Source organism: Gymnogyps californianus, chromosome 11 (genome assembly GCF_018139145.2).
Source record: "Gymnogyps californianus isolate 813 chromosome 11, ASM1813914v2, whole genome shotgun sequence".
Lineage (NCBI taxonomy): Eukaryota > Metazoa > Chordata > Aves > Accipitriformes > Cathartidae > Gymnogyps > Gymnogyps californianus.
Window position 1 is genome coordinate 6,991,880 of NC_059481.1, and position 16,099 is coordinate 7,007,978.

At 36.8% G+C, this 16,099-nt stretch overlaps 1 protein-coding gene across 1 annotated transcript in view; it reads right to left on the reverse strand.

The window, feature by feature from the left end:
- Positions 1-16,099, reverse strand: part of ENTREP2 (endosomal transmembrane epsin interactor 2) — a 156,089-nt gene that overhangs the window by 13,440 nt on the left and 126,550 nt on the right. The window contains exons 5-8 of the mRNA XM_050903311.1: positions 15,046-15,153; positions 8,132-8,149; positions 5,286-5,446; positions 4,530-4,665 (exon numbers count right to left, since the gene is read on the reverse strand). Coding sequence (XP_050759268.1) covers positions 4,530-4,665; positions 5,286-5,446; positions 8,132-8,149; positions 15,046-15,153 — 423 coding nt within the window. The remainder of the gene's footprint in view (positions 1-4,529; positions 4,666-5,285; positions 5,447-8,131; positions 8,150-15,045; positions 15,154-16,099) is intronic.

Sequence of the window (16,099 nt, forward strand, 5' to 3'; positions counted from 1 at the left end):
CAAGCCACCGAGCAGCTATCAGTACTCTGCTTTGACATCTTGTTGCAACAGAGCTCGCACAGAACACACCACGGACCCAAGGTGTATTCCAACGCGGGCAGGAGACGAACTATTTTACCTTGTGGAGAGTCCTTCAGGTCACCTAGGGTGAGGAGTCATGTCTTACTCAGGGAAACTACAGAGAGGAACTGTTCTCTGCACTCTCCATGCAATGAGATTCCTATCAGTCTTTCACATCCTTTGGAATTTAGACAGATGCAAAAGCTCAGCCACCACACATCATATCCCTTCTCAGGCTCTGCCTCCATCTCAGAGGCTCCTACAGAGGCTGAAAACCCTGCAGCAACATACCTAAAGACGTGGGACTGCATAAACAAGATAACATTCTTAGAGGTGACTCGTCACTATGTGAATCAAACGACACGGCCTCTCAGCTTAACTTCTGGATGCTTGCTTATGTACTGCAGACTATATTATATTACAGTTTTCTCTAATTACAACTGCTGGAAATTTAAAAAACCCAAACCAACAAGCCTCACAACCAAATCCCAACAATATGACAAATAGATGGGACAAATTTACACACACAGAAATTGCTTCTTGAGACCACATGGAAAACTGTGAATATGCCCCTCTATATAAAATCCCCCACATCCAGAAAAGCACTCATGCTCTTTAAGGTTTATCTCTTAAGGGCCTCATTGATAACTAGCATCCTTAATAGTGGGAAAAGGAGAGATTTCAAGATTTCGGGCATGCAGAAGAAATCAGGGATATAATTTGAATTTTGGTTTCTTCTCCTACTTTTTTCAGTATTTAGCCATATTTTGCAAAACATAAGCCATTTAAATTTATCTGATCAATGTATTAATTTTTCCTTTTCCTTCCCTTGTTCTTTCTCCATTCACAAGAATAGTCGCTGAATGTATTTTACATGCATTTGGAACTGATTAACCTTCTTGCTTGGGGGAAGGAGAACCATGGTTTTACTTGTCAGAGGTAACACTGACAATTTTTAGTCAGGTCAGAGTTTTGGTTCACATAGGGATGGCACATGGTTTCATACAGGTTCCTGCACAGCCTAGGGTAACAAAACCTTATTGACTTGCACATCCTTGGACATAAAGCTGGTAAAGACAGTCACTAAGTTATCAATAGGAAAAGGAAAGAAAAAACATGCTTTTAACAAGCCTGCACAGCCTACAGGTTAGTAAACCTTATAAAACAGTCACTGGTATAATTCACCCAGAACCCCGATCTGTTTGTTCTTGTCTTTTCTATATCCTAATCAATACTTTGCATGGAAAACAGTGTGAAAATCACTTTTTTTGATAGTTATAAAATGGGAATTCCTAATCAGTACAGGTGACAGCAGCAATTTTTACTTAGATGCAACCACTTAAATTAGCACTGACATTTGTCGTCCATGAAATGCATGAAATATTGAGTCTAATTTGATAGAATTTAATAAAATTCTAAGGACCTCAATCCATTTAAAAACAAACAAAACCTATCGCTTGATGGTCAGTAAGAGGTTTTACAATGATGACATTATTACATAATGGTTCCCAGAAGCACTTCTGTAGCTAAAGCTCTGCCATGATTTCCATTGCAAAGTCTGCCTTCGAGGGATTTATAAATCTAGTTACTTCAGTTCATACTGTACTGTAGCTTGGTGCATATTATACGGGAGCATTTGCATCATATAGGAATTTAGGACTCCATTTTGTTCCCCTTGTAGACCTAAAACTGTCTTAGACTTTGGCTCCGTTCCTCCATTTACAGATCGACTGGGACACTGACTGCAAAAACGTACATTAGGGCTTTTGTTGTCAAGAAAAGTATATGGCCACAAAGTCACTGTGTAGGCTTTAGTTAGCATTGCCAATGTACTTCACTTCTGATACTCAGCACCTGTTGTTATTTCGCTCCTACAAGCTCTCTGAACCAGCAACTACCAGGCATATATAAACTCACTCCTGGTAAGAAACTATATAATTATCACCATTTAGAAATCAAAAAATCCCCACTCATTTTCACTTGCAATTAGAACAAACACTTTGGGAACCCAGGTGGCCAGAGGTGAATAGACACTGACCCCAGATGCCAAAAAATAAGAGTCAATGCATCTCCTTATTAGAGCTCATGCTCTTCTTGCAAGAGCATGACTTTGCTGCTTTAAATTATGTCTTGTTAAATTATATTTTTGTTATATGCTGGTGCTATTGTGCTGCTGGATGTCGATGCTCATGCAAAGTGTAATCCCAATTACAAGAGTGCTCAAAGTGATTTTGTGCTTAAGTGTGAATAGACACTTTTCTAAACCTTACTTAGTACGACATACAAATTCTTATCGCAGATACGATCCTCCTCTTTCCCCCCAAACCACGTATAATTCATATCGCTTTGCCAATTGTTTTTTTTTATCACTGAAAAGTATCAACTCCTCCAGGGCTTGCAGGTTCCTCTGAGTTACTGTAAAGGAAAAAGGATGGAACTTGGATAAAAAAATATTTTAGAAAGGAGATGGCCTTAGAAACTCCAATTTTACTGTTCAGAAAAGAACTTCACTCACAAGCAGTTTATACCAATTCATTTTATTACAGCCAAATACATCAAAGGTAGTGCCCTGTTTGGCCTGTTTATTGTGGCAGGTGGTGGAGGATATGATACAAGGCAAGGATTAGAAGAGTTGTCAGAAGCTGCTTTGTCAGTCATAGAAGCTGCAAAGTTAGGCATATCTTGGAGTTTTTTAATGGCATTTTTGTCAGGGACTGTGCATCTCAATGTTCTTTTTTTCCTCAGATGCTTGTCTTATTAATTATCTTAATAATCTTCTTGTGTATCATAGTAAAAATTTATATAATTTCTTTAGTTTTTTGGTTTCAGTTGTGGTTTCCCCCAACGTGAAAAAAATCACTAGCAAACTTTTCAATGTTGTATTTTGGGGAAATGCAAAGTACTCCCCTCTGTAACGGGGGTGCAGTTTGGCAACCTGAACACACATATTTCCACAGTGCGCTATTAACAACTGATAAGCAATATCTAGAATGTTTGACTACTTGAGTTTTTACTGAAGCCTGCAAGAAATTACAGTTTCTAAAAGCAATTTCAAGTATTTTCCCATTTGTGACAGCTGATTCAATTATCACAAATCACTCCAAGCAAAACTTTGCTCAAATTAGCTTTGGCTGTACATGCAGATACATTATAATTCTAGTCTCAGTGGAGTTGACACCGTATAGTAAAAAATAAGGCAAAAAGCATACTGTAAATACTTGTCTGAAGTATACGGGATCCTTTCTCAAAGTTCAGAATAAAGGTGTTATGCACTCTCAGGAGTAACTGTTTCTGCCATATAACAGCATAAGCTATTAAAAGCTGTAACAGCCAAAAGCATAAGCAATAGAGAGAGAACTACTCATTGCTGTTTCATAGGAAGAACACGTCCCTATCCTTTTATCATTCAAATCTTTGCTCCGTATGGTTTCTTATCAGCTAATGCACCACTGAAGCAGAGATCAGTTTCTAGCACTTTGGTGCCTGATAGAAGCCTCCTTACGGAGGCTGTATCTTACAACTACTAAAGCATAAAGTCAGCACTGAGTTCAAGGCATCCTATCAAGACTAGAGCATACCATTATAAGAACCTATACTATTACCAGATGCTCCGGTACTTTTCCAGAACATGATCTGAAATCTGACATAAGTGGGGGACTGCAAATGTGTATTTTTAACTTTGTTAATCTGAGGTTATTTAGAGAGGTTTTGTTAGGAATTTTCAAGTACGTGTTCTACCAACACATAGAGTTTAAAATGGGAATTTGTAATTATCTTGGCTCAGATCACATGCAGAGCAAACCTGAATGTCCCATGAGCTCTATGCTGTATACACGCATACACAGAGAAGTTATTAGCATTACATGTCACAAGACACACAGTTATCTTTTTCCTTATTAAGCCTACACTGTTGTACTGAGCTCCAACTCAAAGTAGTATATTAAAGTGAGGCAAATCCACTATCATCAGTAGTTGGAATAAAAAAATATTTTTCAACTGTAGGGGTTTTCAAGAAAATAAACCTGCTTCCTAATCAAGATTTCTTATTACCTATAGAAATTAAAAAGTGTAGTCTCATTTTAAAACATCATTATCCTTTTCAAAGAAGGAAAAACACCGTGCTTTGGTGATTCCAATCCATTCTTTAAGTTTGTTGTTACTGACAGTCCAGTATCATACAACGTTTTTAATGGATGATATCAGCTGAATTATTACTACTCGCATAAGCTTTTGCCCAAATATACACAAGAACATAAGGAGAATACACATTAAGTAAAATTGGTTAGTTAAACCCTTTTAAAGAGAATGGTCTCAAAAACGTGTTTAAAGAATATAAATATTTTCTAACGGTTGTTTCCCCAAAGTACAATTAACTCCTAAATTATTTTAGATCATTAAATTTATCTAAAATTGTTTCGCATCCTGAAAATTTGAAGACTATGTAAAGAATTTCCTTTGGCTTTCCTTACCTGACTGGCAGGCGTCTCTCCAATCACTGCCTCATAAGGAGGGGGCAGCTCAGTTGGATACAGCATTCCTGGGCTGTTAATGGTTACTTCATATAAAGCACTGAATGGGGAGTGAGGAAAGTCCAAATGCAGACCTCTGTTTAAAAACACAAACAAGCAAACTTAACTATTAACAAATGGCATTGGATTTATCTGGTGAACTATTACCTACACCACAGTGATGTAGAGCGTTCTCTGAATTCAAAGCCAATATACTACAAAGAATCATACTGAAGAAATTTATTAGACAACCAAAATGAAGCCCTCATTCACAGGGTAGCTTTAAAAATTGTATTTCATTTTGGATGCCAGCCATCTCTACCAGCCCATTTTGCAGTCATTAATGTCCTTCACTACTCCACGTTAATACACATTAACTGCAATGATTTCCCTAGAAAATTAAATCTCATATTAAACTTCAGGTGTATAATGTTAACAACTGTGAAAGGATCACCTATAAGCTGATCTCTGCTTTAAGTTCAGATATTGTTATCCTTCTCTTAGCTGAGTTCAATCACTTCTCTGTTACAGCAGTGCTTTAACACAAATATTTCCAGGTGCATCCCTAACAAGTTGGCAAAAAACATATGTACTCTCTCTGGAAAAGAAGCACCTAATGTAAGTGAAGGACGTTACTTGGCTTCATATTCTTTGAAAGAGCTTGATAGTCTGTAGCTCAGAACTATGCGATGACTAACTACAGGGAAGAAGAATCACCTCTGTGCCTCTATCACTGGTGTGCAGGTATATTCTGGGGGGTAGTAGGGTGGAGGCGGTATTGGTGGTATGAACTCATCAAAATCCAAGGTTTGCTGCAGGATAGTTCCATGTGGAGTCATGCAGTCAGGATTGGTAGAATGTGGCCTCTGTGGCAGAAACTGAAAATGAACAGATCAAGTTCCTTCAGATGGTAGAAACATCATCACCAATAATAAAAATTTTAATAAAAGGTCAGTATTAGCAACTCTGACCAATATCCCATTTCATTAATATCCATACTGAAATGAAAGAGACACTTTTGGAAGCATAAGAATACTTGAGATCAGTGAGGAGTGAGTCAAATTGCCAAAATATAACACAAGGATTTACTAAAGACATAGAGGCCCGTGCCTCGAAGTCAGTCTACTCTTAGGATGCAGAACATAGACGTTTAAAATTAAATAGCTTTTCAAGAAATACTTCTTCCTTGTAATACGATTTTATTATAGCCCTACATAATCAGCTGTATTTTAATAACTGTTGAACAAGAGATACAACTACTAAAATAATTATTTGCATGGTTTTGTTTCCAATCTGAAATGCCTTGTGCTTATAGAGAAAAAAATAACCCCACCCCCGCAGAAAACCCCAAATAAAACAAACTAGAAACAAGCTACTACATATTCATTAAATTTTGAATAAGACAACTACAAATATCCCACCTATTTTTCACTTCCAAAAAAGGGCCATTTATAACTATTCTTTATTATTCTTGTAAAATCAAATATCCTTAACACCCATTTGTGGTTTGGTGATACAGACACTGCACACTTAAATGTGGTACAAGGGTTTTAAATACTGGTATGAAAGAAAAACATGTATTCCATATAGACATCTCAAAACCAGAAAGAAAATATCTACACTAAATAATAAAAAGTAGTAATACTGAGAACAACTGAGAACAACTGTCAACATTTGTGACAGGAACCTAATCAGCTTCTAACACAGCAGTGCTATCAAGAAGCCATTCTGATAACCTTTGATACCAGAAACACTGTAACTTAACAAGTCTTCTAGCAAAGGCTTAAACTACTTCAAGATCAAATATGGACCATTCTGCAGATCACATGGAACCCAGCCACCTTGACCTGGCTTTATATGGTCCTCATGGATAAAAGGGGATCAAAAGACAATCCAAAACTACAGAAGAATTCTGTCTTCTCCAGGCAAGCTTCTGCTGTCATACCGCTTTTCTTGGATCAGTAGATGACTTGGTCTTTAGCTCTTGCCTTTTAAAACAAGTGAGCTAAGAAAATTTGCTGAAGGCACATTTCTTTTTTATACTGGAACAAGAGAATATATGTCTTTGTACTGTTGTCTCATTACATTATTATTTGTTTGAATCCATGATAAAGACTTAAGCAGCAGTGAAATAAAAAGGGAAAATGCTTATGCTTAGGAGATCCAGCAAATAGAACGTAAATTACCTTAATTTTTAATGTCACAGTTTTATATTTTTCACTTTTTCAAATTTAACTTGGTGCAGTTATGCTGAATTTACATTACCATAGAAATGATATTGGTCTTTGGGATTTAAAAGGTTGAGTTACATCTTAATTCTACTAAACACACTCTATGTATGTTGTTTCAAATGTCAAAGCTGTAATAATGCAACACAACAGAGGGTCAGGAGGACCAATTTCAATTGTTTGTGAAAATGAACTATTAGTTGCTTACTAATTGGCTCTCTAGAGATATTTCCACAAGTAACTATTAAATAAAGAACCTCCTCTGCAGAATATGTTATGTCATGACATCTTACAGCCAATCAATGACTTTCAGCCATTGTAGTCTACTGATGGTACAGGAATAAAAGACATGTCATCTACTTGACTTACTCTTCATTACATAAAATGTCTGATGCTGTTAAGCACTCTCTTTCATGTGAGATGTGATGCTGTTATCCTGAGTACTATCAGACATTTCTATAGGTTTGTCTTACAGAATACAACTACATTTTTGCAGTCATTCAGTCTAAATTCACCTGATCTTTCAACAGCCATCTCCCAAACTGTAATGTTACATTAATATTAACTGTTAAACACCAGACTTTTGCCCTAAATGATACAATCATCAGCAATCATCAGCCTGCTGCCATCCCAAATACATTGAAGAATCTTTTAGGAAAAAAGGAAGCAAGACAAACTTCAACTTAGTGACCTAAAAACTGTATAAAAATTTATCATAAGGAAGACAAATATCTGTATACTCTGGCTCCCATTTTGTCCCCTACTTGATTCCACCAAACTCAGGACTACACTCATTTTCCTAGTAGAGTTGATAATTTGGGTCATTTTTACAGTCTGGAAACTAAACAATTTTCTTTTACAACTTTCTTTACCTTCTCCCAGACTATTTCCATAGACTGGCATGGAACCCAAGCTTTGGTTTGCACCAGAGAACATGTAGCTCCATCCCTTCAGTTCTCGAGTCCCCTGGAGCTTGTTTCATTCAGCCATATATAGGGAACGATACTCTTAACACTCCTCAGAACGAGGCAATTAAACACATAACGCTTTTACAAGTGAGTGAACTATCAGACTACATTTTGTGGGACGTGACAGAAGGGAAAGGTTTTACACAGGATAGAAGAGGCTGTGGTTCAAGAAGGAAAAGCCCTGATGTTTAGATGCAGTTCAGTTTAACAGTAGAATCATTTGCATCCCTTTCAAGAACCTTTACTGTGAATACAAATCATGGCAACGAACTCTGTGTGACCAACGCTGAAAATGAGTGGCAAAATGGACATGAAAGATGCATGTTGGAGCAGGGGTGGGGGTGTGTGTTTATAAAAGACCGTTTACCTGTGTGATATCATCCTGCTGGAAGGCACAGAAATTAAAGTGAAAAAGGCTGTAAGAGGGAGACTAGCAGGAAATGAAACAATAGCAAATACAAGGGATTATCACAGACATCCTTGAGAAAACAATTGGAAAGCTACTAAATGAGAATTAAATCATATCTTATTCCATACTACCCTATCTACTAATCTGTACTAGCCTGCAAAAGTTTATTCTTCCTACAGTAAAATATATTTTAGAAATCTTTAGGGTTAGTCTCAAACGGTGAAGGCTGGGAAGGGCTCAGCAAAGACTTAATACAAAGTCCATAGGTAAGAAAAAGACACGGTGACAAAATGCAGACAGCTGACAAAGCTGGACTAGGGGGAGGAACACTGACAAATGCTTTCACAAGGAACCACACATTTTTGATATCAGAAGACAGCTGTTACTAAATACGCAGTCTCAAAATGTTCATGGCAAGTAGGATAGGCAACAAGAACTGCCAAACTGAACATGGGGGTGGCCTGTTTCGTCACAAGTATAAACAAGATCAGGTTGCAGTCAATGTCAGTTCAAAAAATATAGCTCACACTCTGACACAACTCACAAAGCAGGTCTCCTAGCCTCGCTTTTGGGATTAAACCAATGGCTACTGCAGAAGCAATAAACAGTTGCAGACCAGGATAAACAGCAAAGAGCATTGCTGGTAAACACTGTAAATAGCCAACAGTGTTAAAAGCTTTGCCTAACTTTATAGCTATCAATAGATATTTTGAACATATTAACTAGGCATAAATAGATATCCCCTGGCTCTGGAAATCCCAAATACTCAACCATTTCTGTTGACCACCTGGAGCTGTTGGATGCTGGGAGCTTTCAGAAATCCGACAGGCAATGAAACATAGATCTAGAATTCATGCTCTTCTTTTAGGAAATAGCCAACCTTACGTTTGAAGCTTGGCATTCAAACTATTATACACATGCAGGTTTTTTCTCATCCTTGGACTAAAGATGGCCTTACTTTAGTCTGTGGAATGTGTCTGATACCTAACAGGCATTATACATAGATCGGTGCATGTGCTAAATGGGTGTGCAACATAGCGCACACATTGCACACAGAATTTTGTGTGTTTTAATCGGGCACACCTAACTTTGACAGAGTTAAACAGCCTGATAAAAACAGCCTTCATCTTTATTTCATACTGAGGACTACTTAATTTGTTATTTGGCTTGCAGTTATGAGGGAAGAATAAAACGTGCTACCCGTTTGCAGCAGGGTAAACAAGAAAGCTGTACAATGCTGCAGTTTGGGACCCACTTCCTGGACCTGAATTCAATACAGAAGTCAGCCATGCCATCAGCAGCAAGTTGTTAGCAAGCAGAGAATTAGAAACACAAATGTTGGAAGCACAGCACTTCCAGAGGGAGCAGAAGAGGCAAAAGTTTTCTGAAAATGCAGTTATGCTCAAGGATCCATGTGCCATAAGTACCGAGAACCCCACACAGCCAGTGATGTAGAGCTGGATGCCAGTGACCTTCTCAGCAAGCTTAGAACCTGTAGCAAGACACATATGCTGTCACTTCCCAGCAAAGAAGGCAGTGCTTTGTAGAATAACAGAACTCTTCTCTCAGTTTTTAGCTCTTCAAGGTGAAATAAACACCATTAGATAGATACGAATAAGACTGTAAAACTCACTTTCTTTTTTTATTGTCAGACCAAATTTCCAGCTCTTCACTGAAAGGTTGTCTAAAAGTTGGTCACTGAAGTGACCAGAATGATTGGAGTTTATGATTTATGTTCTGAATATTTTGAATATATTGAAGTAAAAGCTGACGGAGGAGTCTGAATTAAGGAACTGAAGAAAGAGCAGATAAGAACTATAAATATAGTTCTCTAATGAAACAGTTAACCCAGTGCGATACACTGTGGTAAGTCCTTCTACCTGAGATCTGTGAGACTAAGAACTCTTCATCAATATTTCCAGGTATGGGACATCCCCGCTAAACATTAACAAAGACATCCTCTATTCTACATAATCTGCAGCTGATCAGCACTATTGACTCCACGTAAACGACAGCGCTGGGATTCACTGCGTAGCAACTATGACATATCTAAACCAGTAATTGCCATACATCAGTACATAACTAGTGCTCTAAGGGAATCATCTTATCTCGAGTATTTCCTGTATCTGCATGTAATTACCTCTGCCTTCCATATCACATTTAATAAATTTACTGTGTAACTTCGAAGTAAGTCCTTTGGAGACTCCAGGATTCATTATCCTCATTTAAGTCTCTATATGTCATTTATAAAAATCTGCTAATTCTTGGGAATGGGAAATAAGAATTTCTAACTGCATATAATTAAATATTGGTATGTTATCTATAGTAAAAGCTTTTTGCAATATACTTGGGTCTATAATTCTGTCTTCAATTAACTGTCCTCCTCCTGGACAGGGTGCTTTTTTCCTTTTCTGAAACACTGAAATCAGTATCTCCTGGAGGGAAATGTAGATACTAATTGTCTGCAAGAACAAAAGGATGATGGCTGAATCTTCTAATTTACCCCTGATCTTAAAGGGAAATTGCAACGCAGAAGATATTTTGATATGGAAAACATAGATTTAAATTTTTCTGCTCTGTTGTTTCCAATTGCTGTTCCCATAACCATCACAAGCCATTAGCTCTGTAGTCGCAGAGGGACTGGTCTGTGACACTACATCTTTCTTGAAGTACTGACTGTATTTCAAATAGTCTTAAATATTAAATATTCTTATTCTACCAATAAAATGTGAAATGGAAAATGGTACATTTTCTAAAAATGTCAAAAGCTTTCCTACACCAAATGTTTCCATTTTACCTTTTTATTTGTGGTGGGGCTGAGGGCAGTATTTATCCAACTATATTTACATTTAGGATGTTTCTATGGATGTATGTCATTCGCAATGCATATTTCTAAAAGGACCGTCATCTGGGCTTTACAATACCTTTAAGTGAGCTTTGTGCCAAAAAATGCAATATTTAGGTTTTGATATAATTAGGTTAAATAATAAAAATTATGTATAACTTAAGATCAATTCTCACTTCACATCCTGAAGGGGGTTTTTTATTACTATTTCACCAGGATAAGGGGTTAAACAATGCCAGCAAGATATTATCCTCATACAGAGGTGCTTTATTTGAGGTGTTTGAGTAGAAATATTAACTACAGCCTATTAAGTTAATGGCATGCTGAATTATCATTACGGCTGATGAAAACAGTAATTAAATGTTACAGCTTGCATGTGTCATCATCACCTTATACCCTTTACAAAAGAATAGATTGTTTTAGATATCACATAACATGAAGAACAGTTACTAACAGTGATGGTGATAAAATCAGAATACACTGAATGATATCAGTGCCAGTACTTCTAGGATAAGTACTGTATAAACGTATTTGGAGTGGAAGTTCTGGCATAGGTGTACTTCATGCTTTAGCTTGGCCACAGTGGGCATAATTTCTTGTATTTCTTCATTTAATTCAGGCAGCTACCTTTTGAAGAAAACGGTGAATTTCTGCAGTAGCCATTCATCAGACAAGATGCAAACTGAAACTGCCTTAGGCAACAAATGAAATATCACGGAAGTGACAGCTTGGTTATTAAGAGATGTTTCTTCACATTACAGAACCTTGATATAATCTGATTTCATTCACATTTATCCGCTGAAGGGGTGTGTACACAGAAAAAACAATTCTGGGAAGCCCTGTAATGGAGTGCAGCCTTAAACTGTCGAAAGTAGCGAAACACGTAACAAATGCTATTTCAATCTTTAACTATGGTATTGCTTACTCTTGCAGTTTTAGTACAATTCATAGATTTTTTTTTTTTTCCCCCCTGAGCAACTGTGTATACTTAACAGGGTGAGAAAGGTTAAAGTGAGGTGAAAAATTTGGGGTATTTTCTGAAACAGTCAACTCAAAGAAGGAACAACCTAGGAAAATATGGCTTTGTGTCCCATACGACAGTACCAAAGTAAAAACTAAAGGAAACTAAAATATAACACAAGAAAAATAGTTTGCAATATTTTGCAGTAGTTTTTCCTTAATGCTTGAAACCAAATATTTGTTTGGTGGGATTATTTTTAACCAAAAAACCTCCTTCAAATTCATTGGAAAATTTAATATGCACTTACTACCAGACAGCTTGTGTTTATATTTTTCAGGGCATTTTTACTAAAAGATCGGTACATCAGAAGGTAGCAGTTTCCAATAAAATACCGTCAGTTTGCTTGTACAATCCAGATACTCACTGTATGCAAAAGTTAACAAGAAAGCAGATACGCATGAAACATTGTTGCAGATTTTCTTGAGACTGTATTATATACCAGCTCTATGTTGCTAGGCAATAAAACCTGAAGCACATACAACAGCTTCATGCCAGAAGAAAACTTGAAATTATTTGAAATTTGCACACCATTCTAACCGATTAATTTCTGAGACAAGAACGCTAACACAGCACATGAATCACAAAACTGATGACCTAATAATAACCTAATGATGTCCGAGGAGGATGTTCTCTATTGCATAATGCTTTTGCTGGCTAGGATTTACATTTTTATGCCTCCTCTTCCTACAGGAAAGCCTACGTAGCTCTTGAATACTGTAAGAACAGAGTAAAAGAATCAGCACAATAATTAAAACCTTTTCATCTAAGAGGGGTAGTATCTCTTGCTGCTGCTATCTTAAACTTCCAGCATGGTGCAACCCTGCTAAGAGAAGATGCATACGTCAGTGAAAAGGAAAAGGAAAAAGCGTAAATCAAGCATTAACAAGCAAGAAAAAGGGAACTAAATCAGATTTCTGTGTGCAGTAGAGCAAAAGGGAATCGTGGGACAATAGACTGAAAATAGTGAAAGAAAAAGAAATCTTCAGGTCAGAGTTCTGCTGGTCTAAGTCAGCGTAGCCCTAGGGAAGTTATGCTCACTTAGGCCTGGTAGGAATCTGGCTCAGCAACCTGAAAAAAGAAAGGGAAAAACTTAATGATAAAAAAGAAAAGACTGGGACTGAGCAGAAAGATAGATATAATCTCCTCCTCCTGTGGAAAGGGAAGAAAATTCTTGTCAATGGAGCTGAAAGGGTGGGAGAACTGACAACTAAGCAGGAAGACAGAAAGCTGGAAGCACAGAGCATAGGAAGCAAAAAGAAATTGACATAATGGCAGCATTGCCAGGTGGTAAAGAAAGTATTTTAGGGAAGAAGTGAAGAATGAAGCGGCACAGAGAAAAATTATGTGCTTTTAAGGTATCTGACTTCCTATTGAGATTACTGCTTCTAGCACATGCCCCACGGAAGCACTTTAATATCATTCTTGGTTCATTGTCATCTATACATTTTTATTCCTCTTACACTGCTAAATACCATAAAATTAAGTGTAGGTTAAGACTCCTGGAATATACATGGTTACAATTCTGGATCACTGCTACCATGGCTACACTAGACAGACAGATCTTTCCAGGTGTGATGATCACTTCATCTCCCTGTCATCACTGCAAGGTGAAAAAGATCTTTAGTCAATGGGCATTCTTGCAGCAAATATCATGGGGCGGGGGGGGTGTGTGAAAAGAAAGAATACCCACAATATGATAAAAATCCTTTAACGTTTAAAATACGTGTCATCAGCTGAAACAAATATTTTTGTCAATTCTGTCTGACATCCAAAACAAAGCTATTAAATAAGTAGTTTACAAGCCTCTACAAGCACACACAATATGAATACGGAGTGCTATATGAAAAAATGCATTTATGTACCATTTGTAGGCATTATGTAGACATATGTGCCTAACTTATATCCACTACTATGTGAAGTAAACGCCAGATCACAGATTGAAGATATTCTTTAACTAAGTTTGCAACTCAGTGACTGGAACGCTTGTCTAGAAAGGACAGCCTTATCTCTGTAATTCATGCACTTAAATCAATATCCATAGCAGCGAGTGTATTTTTTTTTTATGTATTTATTTTTAAATCAACCACATGCCTGCATGGCAGGTTATACAACATTTCTCTGTTGTGTAAATGGTTTGCAGCTAACTTGCTGGGCCAGTATTCTATCTATGCAAACTTTTAAAATACAAGAGATTTACAAATGACTGGTATTAGGTTTGTGCGCTTGCCCGCTCTTATTAAACAGAGGATAATTTCATAGATTAGCCCGTAACAGAGCTGGGTTAGAAACAGTATACTTGGCCTGCAAAATACAAAGGATTTTAAATTTTTCTTTTTTGTGTCAACATTACGTTGAAACCTTGAGAATCAAAGCACTCATTTGGGATAGGAAAGCTGTCTTTGTCCAACCAAAACAAGACAGTATCCTGTAAAGGAGCTGGCTATGCAGAAGACCAATGATCCTTTTCCCTCTTGTTTTAAACACAAGTGCTACTCTGAAGCTGAACATGTTTTCCTTATGAAAACACTGTTAATTGGCACAGGGCTGTGAAAAGTTCCAGTTTTGAACTCATAGTTCTCATACCAGAAAAGTAATGAAAAATAGTATCTCAAAGCTAAGTAATTGCTCTGGATAGTGTGGAAACTGAAGATAATAAACATGTAATGACAGAAAATTTAACATGCATATATAACCGAACCTTGTTAATAACCTCGTTAACAAACAAACATACTCCCAATTGCGAAATCCTGATTATAACTTTCTAATATAATATGTAAACATTTTAAACACAGCAGCTACTCATACTGCATACATCTGTATGCTATATTTATATAGATGCATGCAGATAAAAAAATACACCCATGTACACACACGTTCTAACACTACACAAAGACACACAAATAGGCTTAAGTTTATCAGCAAAGAATACGTACAAATGAGTATACACAGATAAGTACAATACGTTATGTTGGACAATATCCTGTGTTGTCACTGAAACATACTCACCATTTGCAGAAGATCAGAAGAAACCATCTGCATGCAACACATTGCTGTTGCCAAAGCGCAGACAATGGTGGAGATGATATTGAGAGCGCACACACTGAACAACAGGTCCTGTGAAAAGACATGCATCAGAATATCACCTCTTATCTCAGGGACACAAAGGACAGGAAATATTTTTAGCAATTTGATAATAAACACTGTCAACTGCTATCAATTGATATGGTCTCAATTAACTGTGTAGAACTCATTCAGCTCGTAGTAATTTTATTAAACCAGTCTGCAAAGGGAACAATTACAGAAACAAACATCTTCCCTTCCCCGCTTCTCACAATGCATTTGGTATTAGAGATTTTCTCAGGAATATTGATATTTCAAGTTTTCCAGTTCCCTGAAAGAAAAGACAAATTACTGCTTTCACAGTGGACTACAAGCTACAGCTATGACAAGAAAGATACTATGAAACAGACTTCTGATTAAAAAAAAAAATACCTACAGAAATTTTCTTGCTTTCAGTAGTTGAAATCTACAACTTAGGGTTGTGTGTGAAAAAATTCAATGGAAACTCTAGTATGAAATAGAGAATTTTATCCTGTATCAGATGCTCTATGCATCTGAAACATTTTTAGATATGAGAGAAAAGCAGCGACTACATCTGGGCATTTCACCTTGTGCTGATGAAATAAGTGCATATGGCCACACTATTTAAAAAAAAAGAAAAAAAACCAAAACATTTAAAATAGAACATGAAGTATTTCTGTTTTCTAAGTAGAATAAAATAAAAGAAAAATTTGAATTAAAACTGAAACATTTTTATAGCAAAGGTATTAAAAAAAAAAAAAAAGCATCCATCTCTTCCAATCACTGGATTTTTATTTACTTTCCCAACAGCCAGTGAAAAGGAACACTGATTTAGCATGCTGGTGACATTTCAAAACTACTACAATCCTTCTACAGCAATTGCATAGCTGTCGTACTTGTGACAATTATATGCCTCAGTTAGTATTCTGAGCAGCCAGTAAAAGTATTTGAGAAAAAGCATCACAGAGAACAGATGAAA